General features: G+C 58.7%; 1 protein-coding gene across 2 annotated transcripts in view; it reads right to left on the bottom strand.

Annotated features, from left to right (window-relative positions):
- Positions 1-8035: 8035 nt before the first annotated feature.
- Positions 8036-15211, bottom strand: part of NFAM1 (NFAT activating protein with ITAM motif 1) — a 29518-nt gene continuing 22342 nt past the window's right edge. For both annotated transcript variants that reach the window (XM_090275316.1, XM_090275317.1), the window contains 2 exons: positions 10123-10209; positions 8036-8533 (listed from right to left, as the gene is read on the bottom strand). In XM_090275316.1, the coding sequence (XP_090131442.1) occupies positions 8474-8533; positions 10123-10209 (147 nt within the window). In that variant the 3' untranslated portion in view covers positions 8036-8473. The remainder of the gene's footprint in view (positions 8534-10122; positions 10210-15211) is intronic.

The raw sequence follows: 15211 nt of genomic DNA, 5'->3' as shown, positions 1-15211 counted from the left end.
AGGGTGAACCCTGGACCCTGGGGGGCAGCGGGCTTCTCAAGGATGAACAAGCCTGGGAGGCTGAATAGACTCTTCCAAGAGGGAAAGCATATTGGTTTTCCAAGGTTTCCGTAACCAATTACCACAAACCTGATGGCTTACATTTATTCCCTTACAGTTCTGGAAGCCAGAATTCCAACATCAGTTTCCCTCGGCGGAAACCAAAGTGTCAGTAAGGCCACACTCTACCCAGAGGCTGTTCTGTTGTCCTTTCCAGCTACCAGAGCTGCATTCCTTGGCTCACAGTCCCTTCCTCCATTTTCAAAGCCAGCAGCGTAGCATCTTCAGATGGTTCTCTGTCTCCACACTGCCTTCTGTTTTCTCCCTCTGGATTCCTCTTAGAAGGACACTTGCAATAGTAATGATCCAGGATAATCTCCTCATCTCAAGATCCTTAATCACACTCGAAAAGTCTTTCACAGGTTCCAGGGCTTAGGCTGTGGACAACGTGATGGGGGTGGGGAGGCATTATTCGGTCTACCACAGAAGGCAACTAACTGATCGTGAGCTCTGAAGTCACTCCCGGGGCTCAAATCTCAGCTGCACCATCTGCCAGCAATGTGGCCTTGGGCTAGCTGCTGTATCTCTCTGATCCTCAGTTTCCTCAACTATGGAATGGGAACAGTGTCTAGCTGCAGATAAGAACTCAGTAAGCATTTAACTATTTGGCAGAGGGAGCTGGAGGGAGCTGCATGTGTCAGAGCCTGGAGACTGAGCGAGGTCCCAGAAAGACTCTTCTGTAGGAAAGAAGGAGGAAGGGCAGGAAAGAGGACAGGGCAGAGCAGGCTGGGGTGGAAGGGCGGAGGGCGGAGCTGGATGGGGTCCCAGGGAAGTGTGTGTGTGTGTGTGTGCGCGCGCGCGCGCGCACGCTCTGACCTGGGAGTAATGAACGGGGGACACAGAAAGTGTTTAAACAGGGCAGTTTTGTTTTTGTTTCCTCTTACTGAGATATAATTCACATATCATAAAATTCACCCTTCTAAAGTGTACAGTTCAGTGGTTTTTAGCACATTCATAAGGTTGTGCAACCATCAGCAGTACCTAATTCCAGAACATTCTCATAAAGAAACCTCATACCCTTTAGCAGGTGCTGCTCCTCCTGGAAGGCAGGGCAGTTCTGGGACTGGGCGTCCTGAAGATCTCCACAGTCTCCAGTTCCAGGCCTGAACCCAGAAAGAAGACAGCGATGTCGCCCAGCACTGAGATGCGGGGCAGGAGCGCGCTGAGGGGCCAGGCCTACCCGGGCTCAGCTTCTCAGCCCCTCCCAGCTCATCCTTTCCTCTGAGGAAGCAGGGGTGCGGTGGGAGAGGGTGCCAAGGGGCGGGAGCCCGGGAGCTCCCTGCAGACACCACAGCTGCCATTTTCTGCAACCCAGTCACTTGGCTCCAGAGCACGAGCACCCCCACCCCCACACAGGACTCACCTGCACAGACTTGGCCTAACAGATCTGAGGTCAGCATCTCTCCTGGCTCCACCCTCCCCACACAGGGCACCTCAGGGCTCCCCATAAAGGAGGCAGTACCTGCGGGACTGCTGGAGGAGGGTGGGGAGCATCTGAGGCTGGGTTCCTACTGGTTCCCAGAGAGGCCATATTAAGGAAGCTTTTAAAGGCCTGAGCAGCTCTGAGCCTCCCCTACTAATTCAGCCACTCTTGGGGTGGCCGTGACTTGGCTGGGACATGAGGGACCCACAGGGGGCTTCTCCATTGCTCCCTGCACCACCCACTGGGCTTAGCTCTGCTGGTTGCTGGGAGGGTCCCAGACCCTGCACAGCCAGGGCTGTCTGGCCTAGCTTAGAGGCAGCTGAAGCAGGAGGGAAGGCCATCTGGCGAGGTGAGGGACAGCAGTCAGGACGTTGCTGAGCCGGCTGAGGCAACCCCTGGCTGTGACAGGGGCTTCTGGGATCAATTAGCAGAACCACCCTCACAGGACTCAAGGCCGCTGATGCAAGCTCCACAGGCACGTGGCATCCGTCCGAGCCTCTGACAGCCTCGGCCGCTAGGAGGGGAAGCAGGGGCTGCTGCTGGCCTTTCTCCTGGGCCTGGGCCTTGCCCCCAACAGCCCCGTTCAGAGCCTGCCCCTTCCCATCAGGTCGGAGGGGCTGGTCTTCCAGAACCTGCACTGGCATTGCCTTGCCTCTCCAGGTTCTCTGGGGGCAGCAACACATCTGTCTCCATTTTCACGGGTGTAAAATGGGTCACGTACTAATTAGAGATCACTTCCTGGAAACTGGGAAAAAAATCATTCTCCCCCTTGTCAAGAACTGGCACCAAATCACCAGCCAAGGAAAAGATTCACTTCTTCTTTTTTTTTTTTTAAGATTTTTATTTATTTATTTTTAGAGAGATGGGAAGGGAGGGAGAAAAAGAGGGAAAGAAACATCAATTGGCTGCCCCTTGCATGCCTCCAACTGGGGACCTGGCCTTGCAACCCAGGCATGCACCTGGACCGGGAACCAAACCAGTGACCTTTTGAGTCACAGGCCAGCACCCGATCCACTGAGCCACACCAGCCAGGGCAGATTCACTTATTCTTTAAACAAATGGCTCCTGAACCCCTGTGATGAGTCAGGCAAGGAAAGAGACAAGCACCCACCCCATCCCAACCCCCATGCTCTGGAAGCCCAGATGAATTGATTCAATTAAAGGAGGTCAGAGCAATGAATAAACTACTTGGTGGGGAGGAGGTTTTAGGGAAGGCTTTCTGGAAGAGGTAGCATTTGAGCAGGAATGGGTGCTCAGGTTCAGAGGTGTGGGGTTTGACACCTTGGGGAATGGCAGTCATAGACGAGAGCATGGATGGGCCTTGGGGTGACTCTGGGCCACAGGAGCTGGTCAGAAATGAGGCTGATGGACTCCATGAGAACAGAGCTGTCTGTCTCTTATCCCAGCCCCAGCACAAGTCCTGGAGCTGGGAGGTCGTCAGACCCCTGAGTGCAGGGATGAGGGGCAAGGTCTTCATCCTGTGGACAGTGGAAGGGTGTGAGGTAGGGGCCCAACCTCTTCCTTCTCATGTGGGTGTCCCTTTCTCCCACCACTACTTTTTCCCCATTGAATTACCTTGGCCCCTTTGTTGAAATGATTTGACCATAAATGTAAAGTATTGCAGGGTTTTGAGAGCAGAGTGAGTCAGACGTGGGCTATCAAAAGATCAATTTGGTGGCAGAGACTGGGGGGGGGGGTGGCTGGAAGAGGGAGGGGCTGGAGGGAGACTAAATGGGTGGGCTCAAAGGAGGAAGAAGCGGAGGGACTGGGAAGGAAACCAGGTCAACTTGGGACCCACAGTGGGGAGCCAGGTACAGAGCTGCGCCTTAACCAAGGCAATGAGGTCAGCCAGAACGTGGTCCCTGGCCTGTGGCACTCACCGGAGAATTGGGATGGGGTGGGCAAAGGGGCAGCAGAGGAAAAGCTTTTGCTCCTCAGCCGCTGAAGTTCCACAAAGTGGTAAAATTAAACCCTCTCCAGATACAGCCATTGCAAGTAGGTTTTTAGGTAGCAAGAGGATTGTAAATGGGGAACAATGCCAATTACAGCAGCATTATCCCAGATTATAAAGCCTCCAAGTCGGCTCACACCTCCAGGCGTGCTGTGCCTGAAATTGGAACACTTGGGATCCAAATGTCTAGGCTGCCTGACACCAGGCCCTGCAGTGGGTGTAGGATGCCAGGTGGGGCTGGCCCCACCACCTCTACGGATTTGTCTCCATTTGCACAAGGAGACAGACCACTGTGGCAGGGGGGTGAGTAGCAGGACACCCCCGACTCCCTGTTCTGAGAAACTGGGTATAAGCAACGTGAGGCTGCCAGGCCATCTCTGAAGGAAATTTGTCCCTTTGTGGGCTTCCTCAGCCCTGGAGGCACTGAGTCCCTCTAAGGCTCTTTCTGGCCCCCTCCCCACTTCAGAACCACCCCTCCTCTGACCTACAGTGGAATCACACGCAGCTGGAGCCAGCCCAGCGATGCCCCTCCCGGACCATATAACCGTTAGCCAGTTAGTGACTCTGGATCATAGTTTCTGCTTTAGTAAAATGGGGAGACAAGCCCCTCATTTCACAGGGTGTTTTCAGGGTTGAATGAGATGTTGCCGATGAAGGGCCTAAAGAATAGAAAGCAGTACCGCCTCCGTGGGTGAGCATTTGGCAGGGCCTGTGGGAACAGTTCATGTCCACACCCTGAGTGGTTTGCGGGTCGGGCCAAGGATGCTCCTGCAGCCCCTTGGGTGGTGTGGGAAAATTGTGAGCGACAGGGAGGCCGTTGTAGGATCCTGACAACACTAGGGTCCTCCGGCCCTGCAGAATCTTCACCGTGAGCAAGGCTGGCAGATCTGAGCTGCTGTCACGGGTGGGACCCCCACCACGTGGGGCTGAAGAACAAAGCAAGCGCAAACACCAACTCCAGAAGGGTGCCATTTAAGTTTTTCAGAACCCTGCACAAGGACTATGTATCGTATAGGTTTGTATATACGCATATATGTACGTAGACGCAATAAAAGCAGCCCAGGAGAAAACACGCTCGAATGACTCCGTGGTCACTTCTGGGGAAGAGGGCTGGGACGGAGGATTCCAAGTGCCAAGAGCACCGGAGGAAATTTCACTGCCGTTGTTTGCTTTACTATAAATGCACCCACCTCACCTGCATAAATAGACACTAAAAACTACATGCGACCCCCAAGTGCACAGGGTAGGGCCTGGCCCGTGCTCGCTCAAGGCTCGGGGGCTGTAGTTGGAACTGCAGGGCAGAGGGGCCTGGGAAGGAAGGTGACTCAGGGCCTCGTGCTGATGTCCCCAATTCTTGGAGTCTGGATTCAGAAATAAGGAAGTCCCTCAGGTGGACAAGTGACACCCCGTGGCATGCAAGAGGGTCAGAGAGACGCCACTCCGTCAGCCTGGCTGGGCTGAGGCCACAGCCCACCTCTGCTGGCTGAGCGTTCTGCCAAGAAAACTATTGAACTACATAAAAATCCATCCTGGAAACCCCAGAGGCATCCTTAGAATGGAGCGTGGCCTTTAAATTAGAATGTTTAAAAAAATGCAGGGCACATTTGCCTGTAACTCAATTTCAGGTGACCGAGGGCCGGTGGCCAAAAAGCAGTGGCTGTGCCTGGCAGAGGACCCCCACCCCTTGCCAAGGCCCTGCGATGCTGGCTGTGAAGGTGGGGTTCCCTGTGCAACTGGCACGTGTTCCCATGGAAACTCTGCTTTGCAGAATCCTCTGGAAATTGTTGCCGAGGAAGGGCCACCGCTTCCCACACCCACTTCGCAGTTTGGTTTCCAGGGATGGTTTTCTCCAGCAAGCGCTGAGAGGAGCAGGAGCAGAGGGAGGGGTGGGGGCTGACGCCCACAGGCAGGCGGCAGGGGCCACTTCTGAGCTGCTGCCCTACAGAGGCCAGGGGTAGCTGAGGGTGTCAGGAGCCCCGGGAAGGTTTCAGGTGCCCCGAGGCCCTGAAGAGGGTGGCAGGGCATGACCTAGGAGGAGAGATGGTGGGAACTCCAGCTCACAGCAAGGGCCCTCGGGGCGGCCTGAGGCTTCTCCTAGCAGTTCTAGGCCCAGCATCCACCCTCAGGATGGCTGCCAGCTGCGCTCAGGGCCTAAGGCTCCTGCTCCTGCGTCTCACCTGTCCCCCATCAGGCCAACTTCCCTGGGGCAGTGTCCCGGCTGCTCTCCTTCTCCAGCCCCTCCTGAGGTCACATACATCACCTCTCTGCTTGCCTCTCCCCACCCCAAGATGCTTCCTGTGGGGTCAGCCTCAGAGCCTGGGTCCCAGAAGCCCTGCCTCTCATTTAGCAGACCCCTCCACACTGCCTCCCGGCAGCCTGCGTTTCCCGAAGGGCTAGTGGCGAAGGCACAGCCGCTAAGCCTCTGCAGAGCGGGGAGTTCGCCGTCTGTCCTCTCTGAGCGACGCTGAGCAGTCCTGGTTGTCACTGAAACCCAGACTCAAGTGGACATGGCTGCTGAGAGGTGGACCTGGGGAGGCCACTGGCCACCCGGCTCCCAAACGCCCCCCAAGGGTGGTTCCTCTCTCTCCTCGCCTCCACCCACTCAGAGTCACCCGCGCAAGGCTGCCAGCCTGCCTGTAAGGAACCCTCTCCTCCTCCCTCACTGCCACCTGCACACCCTGGGTAACCTGCCACCCCTCGCCCCTGCAGCAGCCCATGTCCGTAGGCTCTCTGTCCTGGGGTGGCAGGTAACAGGTGTTCAGTCTTCTTTGCTCCACACCTGAGGTCCCAGAACAGTCTTCCCCCACCTACCCTGTGTCAGAGCTCCTCTGATTGTCCTGCCCTTCCTCCTCCTCCTCCTCCTCTTCCTCCTCCTCCCTGCCTCTCTTGCTCCCATCAAAACCTCCTGGCTACACAGCCTTGCCCTGAATGAGGCTCAGCCACCACGCTGGCAACTTGGCCCCTAAGGGCCCCGTAAGTCCCAGGTAGGAGGTGGGATTTTGTTCCACTTGAAGTGGGGACTGTGGAAGGTTTTGGGTTTTGAACGCAGGGAAGGACAGGACTCACCTAGAGAAGAGAGTGTCAGGGCAGGGCAGCTGTGCTGGGGCCTGGGCCGGGCCTGGGTAGTTGGGGGGGTGAATCCTGCCAGGCTCCCCTCGCTACCCATGGGACCAACTGGAAAAGGCGGATGCCCAGCCAGAGGGTCTGGGTTCCAGGGCCCAGCCAAGCGGCCTCCTTCTGGTCTTGCTGGCTTTGGAGGTCTTGCGGAGGCTCGTGGTCTCCCTTCACTCCCCACCCCCACCCCGGCCGCTGCCTCAGGCTGTTGAAGTCGGGAACCCGAACAGCCCAGCTCAAGGCAGCTTCGCCTCCCTAAACAGGCACAGGGTCCATTACACGCCAGCCTCCTGGGGAGCAGAGGCCTCTCCACTGAACCTTGTAATCCAGCTCAGAGCCCTCCTCGCTGTGCGCTTGTGGGCCGGGCCCAGGCCCAAGCTGGGAGACCATGGACTCTCCTATGGGCCCAGGGAGGCCCAGTGTCACCCTGTTAGAGGGGCGGGGGCTTCTTCCAAGAATCAGTCCACATCTACCCTCCCCCACCAGCTCTTCTATCCCTGAGGTGAGGGGCCTGCACGGCCCAGGGCTGTTAGGGGCCAGGGTCGGGGCCTGTGCTTTGGGCCCCCCACCCTTCCCATACACATTTGGGGTTTGTGTGCAAGGGCACCTCAGGGACCTCTGGGGCAGCGGAGGATGCAGAGGGAGGATTGGCTTGTCCATTTTACAAATGAGAAAGCCATGGAAAGCCAGGGAGGCGTGGGGTAGAGCTCACAGCCTGGGCAACCTGGACCCTTAGCTCCTGACTTCCTGTGAGAGGGGTTTCCATTCACAGCGAGGGGCTGCTGTGGGTGAAAGGAGGGGTGATGTGAACACTGGGCATCGGAAACGGCAGGGGGCCAGGCACTGAGGGGCCACCGTCCCCCCCCGGGGCCCGAGCCTCTGCAATAGGAAGGGACTCCTCCAGCCACCAGGGGAGGCCTCAGGCAGCAAACGTGCAGCTAGACCATGACAGGGACAGGTGGTCCTCGATCCCCAGGAGGCCTGGGCCAGGCACAGCTCCGATAAGGACAGAGGAGGTGGCTGAGGACCTTAGAGTGGAAGGAGGAGCAGCTGAGGCCCAAGCCTAGGGAAGGCTGGAGGAGCAGGGGGTGACAAAGCAGCTGGCACAGTGCACACAAACACCCAGGCAGGTGGGAGACAAGCTTGGGGTCCCTGGTGCGGGGCAGAGAGCTTTAGGTTGTTCAGCTCCTGATTAGCCAGCACCTCCCCCTCCCCTGCTCAGAACGGTCGGGATCTCCCTCCTTACCAGCGTGCACCGGACCTTTGACACTCCAGCCCCCCAGCCCCCCAGCCACCTCCTTGGCCACCAGCTCTGTCCCCAGGCCAGCCGGGCCTCTGCATGACTCCTTCTCACCCACACCCCATACTTCCCGTGTTGGCCCCCGGCTTCACCTTTGGTGGCCGCCTTGTGCCTTTGGCCTAGATGGGCAGGGGGCAGGGAGGTGGGGGCATTTGCAAAGTTGCTCCTTTATTCATCCCCTTTGTGTGCACACAGCGCCGACAAGGGCCCCTTCCAGGTCCCTCCTGAGGAGTTCCCAGTCGCCTTGCGGGCCGTGGTATAGGCCGGTGCCGAGAGTGCCCGTGGGTCTCAGGAGGGTACAGAGGGCTCTGGGCAGGGGCGGGTCCCCGAGAGCCCTGGACGACTGAGGAAGGGCCTGACTCACAGAGGGACAACTTGGACAAAGGCCTAGAGGTGGGAAACACTCGGTGGGTGTGCCCGGGTGCAGAATGGGGGTGGGCAGGCCGAGCAGGAAGGGCCTGGACTGCGGGGGCGAGTGAGGCGGTGCCCCGGGCCCTCACTCTCGGTCCAGATCAAGTCCTTTGGAGGCAGGAGCTGCCCCGGAGCCTCTGATCCAGGGCAAGGCCTGTGGGCAGGGGGAGCTGTCCTAGAGATTCTCGTAGACCAGGTTAAATTCGCCGTCATTCTCAAATCTACGTGGATTTCCCTGAGGGAAAAAAAAGAAATTAAAAATAATAGGGAAAAGAACAAACTTATCCTAGTTTAGTTTTGGTCTGAGGCAAACAAACTGATGGTTGCCTGCACAGCTGTGACAGGGAAGCCTGTCCTTGCCCCCAGGACCCCCTGCCAGCCTCTTCTCTCACCACTGCACCCCAGCCCTGCTCTCTGCCCTCCTGCCCCATGGGCTTCCCCTCTCCTGACTCGGTGCCCCCCACACCCTCTTCCTTCTGCCTGGGCGGTTCCTTCGACCCCACCTGCTCCCCCTGGGTCTGCTGCATGGGCAACAGCAGACCCTCCATATTATCCTGCCCAGGCTCTGTAGCTTCAGCGTCATCGCATGATGTCGATTCAACACGGGAGGAGACAGATACCATGTCACTCCCGAGTCGGACTGCACAGCCATTCTCGGCGGTGCAGATAGACTCTTGAGAAGCTACACCATCGTCTCTCGAGACAGACGGCTGCCGACGACCTGCTCCCCCTCAACCTCCTACTCACCCTGCAGGGCTTGCTCAGCATCCCCAAGAACCCCCACCCCAAGCCCTGGTCTGAGCTTCTCCTGAGCCCACCTCTGAGATGGGCCACAAATGTCTGTGTGTTTGTCGGGTCTGTGACCCTGTTCCTGCAGCCCTGAGGCTCCTGGAGGGCTGGGACATGTCTCACCATCCTGGCCAGCACCCCAAGGGCCGGCACAGAGTGGGCACTGCCTGGAATGGCCCCGACACCTCTGAGGGTCGCAAGGGGGGGAAGCCCTGCTTCCAGTCAGGGCCTAGTTCAGGGCTGAGTACAGACAGGGCTTGGAGAACAGGAGGTTCACTGACCCGTGCCAGCGTGGGCCCCCTGGGCTGAGAGGCCAAGCACAGCCCCCCTCACTTCCTGATGGCTCTTCCAAGGTACCCATGGGCCTGCCCACCACCCATGGGCTCCTGTTTCTGCTTAACGGCCCCTCATGCTTCATGGGGCCCAAATCTCAGTTGTAGATGTTGCTTAACTTGGAACTCATTTGAAACCAGGGGCACCTGGTTTTGCAGCCAAGTGCCACTCACCACTGTACACACGAGCCAACTAAGGTTTGAAAGAGAATCGTGATTAAGGGAAGTGCCGTGGCCGCCAGCACGGTGACAAGGGGGCCCTGAGCAGGCCAGCCCGGGCCGACACCAGCTCAGCCCCCAGTCCCCAACTGGAGCCGACAGCAGCCTGGGAGCAGCTGGAAGCCTCACACCCCCTGCCTGGTGGACCAGTGTGGACACTACACTGCGTCCAAGGGTAGTTACAGCCCCTCACACTGCACGGGTGTCACCTGACCCTCACCGTGAACCTGTGAGGTGAGTGCTGCCAGGCAGGCTCCTCAGTTCACAGACAGGAAGGCGGGCACAGAGGGCAGCCACTTGGCCGGGGCTGCCCAGCGGCTAAGGGGTAGAGCGGGGGTTCCAACCCACCAGTGCCGTCGCCACCAGGCCAGCAGCCTTGGGATTGCGCTTATGCCTGCGGTCCTATTTGCCCCCTTGCACAGGTAAGAAGGGGGTCGGACAGAATGAAGGGGGATCCGGGCCGGCTGCCCCGGGCCCTGCATACCTGGGGTACGAGGCTCCCGCTGGAGGGCCGGCTGCTGACCTCGGGCTGCATGCAGGCGTAGACCTCAGTCTCTCGGCGCTGCAGGGCCTGCAGGAGACAGCGTGAGGGTCAGGGGGAGCCGGACAGAGGGGCGGGGACCGGCCCCAGAGGCCGCAGGAGCTCAGGAAAAGAGCAGAACCGTGGGCCACAGCCCGCGAGGGGATGCCACGCCATGTCTGGTCATGTTGCCGCACCTGTCGTACCTGCCATTCCCTCTCTCGCAGCCACCGCACCCCCTCCTGCTTGTACAGGGTGACTCCTCTCTGTGCTCCTGCCACCTGCCTCACACCACCTCAGGGCTCCAGCCAGCAGACACAACCATGTCACCGCGGCCATAGCTCCAGCAGCATGCCCTCCCAGCACCCACCCTTACGCCCCTGGTCCAAAAGCCCTGTCCCTGTGGGGGTCCCACCCACCCATCCACACCCTCTACATCTCCCTTCCCTCCCCCCAGCTGGCTCTCACAGATGACCTGGGCACCCACTGGGGTCACCCTTCTCTCCCATCTAGCCGTACCTGGTTTGTTTCTGGGTCCCTGGACCCACGGGTGTGTTTGGCACACTTGAAGAACAGAGCCAAATGACCTACAACGGGGGGCTCCTCGCTCACCTGGGTGTGTGTTTTGGGGCCACATCACTCTTGGCCCAGCTCTGAGCAGCCTGACTGGGGGCCTCAGGATAGTAGAAAGAACCAAAGCTTTGAAATCATATAAGACTAAGTTCAAATCTTGGCTCTGACCTGCCAGCGATGGGCAACCCCTGCACCTCTCTGTACCTCAGTTTCCTGATCGGTAAAATGGGAATAATCACGTCTCTCTGGCAGGCTCAGTGCATGATCAAATGAGATATTGTGCATGACGGACCCAGCAGGTGCTTCGTAACTGTTGAATCATCATCCGTTAAATAATCATAAAAGGGGTCTGACACCTCCCTCCCCTTGCTGTGGTCACAGCTTGGACCCTGTCTGGGACTTGCAGAGACGCTGTTGGGGACTGCCAGAGCAGAGGCACCAACAGCCTAAGCGAGAGGCAGGAACTTTTCCTTCCCACATGTACATGTCATAGGGATGCCGGCTGGTTGCCAAGGAGGTGGTTTCCCTGGCAACAGGCAAGCAGGGGTTGCCGAGGCAGGCTGGAGAGACAGGTGGTGCGGGGGGGGGGGGATGCTGAGGGAGGGGGGAGGCACTGAGAGGTAGCGGGGCATGAAAACCCATGTAATAAACCATCGGCTCTTGGGAGTCCCTCACTCCAAGGGCATCACTCACAGCGATAGCAAGGTGGCCCTGGGGACTAGTTCAAGGGGCCTCTGAGTCAGAAAAAGGGTGGGTGGATCTTGGAAGAGGGGCTTCCAACCTGCCTCTTGGTAGGGCAGGGAGCAGGGCCACCCCTAGGGGGAGCCCCAATTCCAGCGCAAGGCAACTGCCAAGACCTGCTCCGACCCGACCTGTTGGTGGTCATGCTTGCCCTAAGCATTAGCCTCCGCCCACAAGCCTGGCGCTCAGAAGCCCTGTGGCCCCTACCCTCTGTCCACCCGGGCCTGGGTCTCCACAGACCTGACAGTCCCTTCCAGCTGGACACTTCTGGCCACAGAGAGGAGGAAGACATCTCTGTGGCAGAGCAAATCGGGTCCCACAGTGGCTCCTCCTCCCTCATGTCCAGTTCACATGGGCTGCCCGCCACACATTAGCCCAGAGAGGCCCAGAGGTGTCTCTGGTCACACAGCCCCTCCGCAGTGGAGCCAGGATTGGAACTCAGGCCTTTTGCCTCCAGTTCCCTGTGCTCCTGTGTGGCCAGGGACTTTCTGAGCCAGAGAAGAGCATCCTGACCAGAACCCCACAGGCCTCTGCCCCATGCTGGCAGATGTCCATGCTCTGGGCAGGAGCAGCTGCAGGGACTGAGGGCAGGAAGGGCTGCAGAGGTGCTGTCAATTAGCAGCTGCGCAGTGAGGCCTCTGACAGGTCCCGACCCGCTGGCTGCATTTGCATTCAGGGTGTGACCTGCATCACAGGCTATGAAACGCAGGCCAACCTCGGAGGCTCTGAAGCAGCCCCTGCCGGCCTTCCTAGGTGGCAATGAGGCCTGCCTCCTTCAGGGCAGGCCTGCTGGGAGCAGCCTGCCCAGGCCTCTGGGTGCGCTGGGCTGGGCCGTGCTGGGTCCGGACTGAGTCGGGCCCGGGGCTGTGCTATGTTGGGGTTGGTTGGACTAGGCAGCACAGGAGCAGTGCTGGGATGTGCTGGTCTGGTCTGGTCTGTGCTGGTCTGTGCTGGGCTGTGCTGGGCTGGTCTGTGCTGGGCTGGTCTGTGCTGGGCTGTGCTGGGCTGTGCTGGGCTGTGCTGGGCTAGGGCTGTGCTGTGCTAGGGCTGGGATGTCCTGAGGCTTGGCTGGACTGGGACTCTTTGTCTGAGACTCAGGCCCTTCATGTCCTTTGCCTCCTGCTTCTAGCGGGCAATGGTGCTGACCGGAATGGCATTGGCCCTGACAGAAGTATGAAGTCAGTGCCAAGGCCTTCCTTCAGGCACACGTAGGCCAGAGCTGAAGTCAGCTGCCCTGGGCCACGACCTAATCTGAGGGTCCTGACATTGGTCCCCCTGTGATACCCAGCCCCTGACTCAGGGAACACAAGAGCTGTGCTCTCGCGGGCACCTGTGTGTGGAGCTAGCACGATGCCCTCTGGGGCAGAGGGGTGAGGTCCGGGGGCTGCTCAGAAAGGAGTGGGACTCAGCAGAGAGGAGCACTCTGCCCTGGGTCAAGGTCTGAAGTCCATGGCCCACTATAGTGACAGGCATCCGGGGAGGCAGGGCTGGCACACGCCTCTCGTGCCGGGCTGAGGAGCTGGCAGTGGGGAGCTGCTGGAGGTTTCTGAGTGGGAAGCGACAGCATTGGTGCGTTCAGCAGGTCCCTGGGGCTGCAGTGAGGCGGGGGGTAGGGCAGGGGACTAGGGGTGGGGGAAGGGACTGCAGGCTGACAGCAAGAATGGGGCATTGGGCCAAGCAGAGGTGGCACAGTGTCCAAAGGCTGCCTGCGGAGAGTGACAACATGGGGCCGGGGCCCACAGCATGCTCACCCTGTGCCTAGCACTGAACCCCACGGGGTCCTAGGCATCTGGAAGTTAAGAACAATCTTCCAAGGGCTGACTGCTGAGCACCTACTGTGTGCTGGGCACTGAGCTGGTGCGGGGGCCGGGTGCTGGGAGACAGACCGCAACCCTGGCAGTAAAAGGTGCTCATAAGGACCAGGAAGATAGGGAGGCCAGGTCATGGAGGGGATGTGGAGGCTGCAGTTTTAAAAGGCCGGTCAGGAAAGGGCTCATTGCCAAGGTGCCAAATGAGCAGAGAGCTGGGAGTGAGGGAGTGGCCCCGTGGACAGTCACAGAAAGGACACTCGGGAGCGGAGGGCACAGCCAACGCCAAGGCCCTGGGGCGGGGTCACACCTGGTATGTTTGGGGAACAGCAAGGAGGCCATTGTGATCAGAACAAGTGAGTGACAGGGAGAGACGGTGGGAGGACATGTGACCAGAGCTCCTGGAGGCTACCATCAGGGCTGTGACGCTGACTGAGTGGGACAGGAGCCTTTGAAGGGCGGCCATGCAGTCATGAGGCTGTGTTGCCCAGGCCTCCAGCCCCAGGGGCCGGCACTGGCCCAAGGCCCCAGCTGCTGGGCTTGTAAACCCACCCTTGCGTGAGCACTGAGGCCACAGGGCCCGTGGGCTGCTCCCAGCGAGGGGCAAGCATGCAGGATCCTGTAACCTGACCTCCCAATAGCTCCCTCTCTGCCTCCTTCCCCCTTTCCTTCACTGGGGACCAGAGCTGCATCACCAGCCTGCCGGCTCTCCGGGTCTTCCCCAGTTTCTGTCCCAGGTGGTTTCCCTGCTGAACCTACTGCACATCTAGCCCCGGCTGGGTGTCCGCTTCTCGGAGGACCCAGACTCACCAGGGGCTCAGAACAGAGTGGGCGCGATCTGTCTGCGGTGGGACAGGATTGCCCCGCTGCTGCCGGGTGGGGAACACACTGTGGGGCAAGGATAATGATAGGCCGGCTGATTCGAAATCAATTGCAAGACTCTAGGCAACAAATGGCAGCGGCTCCCACCAGCGCCAGCGCCGGAGGGGTGAGAAGGGTCAGACTCCAGATGTGCTTTGAAACAAGATGTGCTAATGGATCAGACATGAGCAATGATAGAAAGAACAACGTCAAAATTTTTAACCTGAGCAACAGGAAGGATGGAGCAATCGTTCGCTGAGCTGAGGGGACAGTGGGGGAGGAACTCCCGTGGGTAAAGGATCAGTTTGGTCCTGTCTGGTGTGGCTCAGGGAATTGAGCGCCGGCCTGCAAACCAAAAGGTACGCCGGTTCAATTCCCAGTCAGAGCACATGTCTGGGTTGCAGGCCAGGTCCCCAGCTGGGAGTGTGTGAGAGGCAAGCACACATTCATGTTTCTCTCCCCCTCTTTCTCCCTCCCTTTCCCTTTCTCTAAAACTAAACAAAAAATCTTAAAAAAAAAAAAAAAGAAAGAAAGAATTGGTTTGGTCTGAGAAAGAAGCAGATGAAACATCCAAATAGTTGACCCTGGTGAGCATAGATGTCTGGGCTGGAGACATAAATCTGGGGGCTGCCAGAGTGTGGATGGTCTCAAACCCTTGAGGGCGGATGAGATTACCCAGGGAGGGGAGTGAGGATCAAAGTGAAAGGGTCCCAGAACTGGACCCCAACGTTTAGGCCAGGGTTCCACTGGTCCCTAAGGAGGAACCAGGGAAGGAGGCTGAGGAGCTGTGGCAGTGAATGGGGGTGGGGAGGGGGGAATCAGAAGGGAGTGGAATGTTCCAGAAGCAAGTGAAGAAAGTGTGTCAAGGAGGAGGGAGAACTCAGTAGTTAGTGTCCGATGCTTCTGATTCGCAGGGAAGGTGAGGACCAGGAACTGGCCGTCGGATTTAACGATGTGGAGGTCAATGGAGGCCTTGAGAAGAAAGGTTTCAGTGAAGAGGGGGGCAGGAAGCCCGAAGTGGGGGGGAAGGAGAGAGAAACTGAGCGCCGAGAGCTCCAACGGGTCTGAGG

Source organism: Furipterus horrens, unplaced genomic scaffold, assembly GCF_987537825.1.
Source record: "Furipterus horrens unplaced genomic scaffold, mFurHor1.1.pri manual_scaffold_4, whole genome shotgun sequence".
NCBI lineage: Eukaryota > Metazoa > Chordata > Mammalia > Chiroptera > Furipteridae > Furipterus > Furipterus horrens.
The sequence above is the reverse complement of the archived record's forward strand: the minus strand, read 5'-3'. Positions and strand labels throughout refer to the sequence as shown.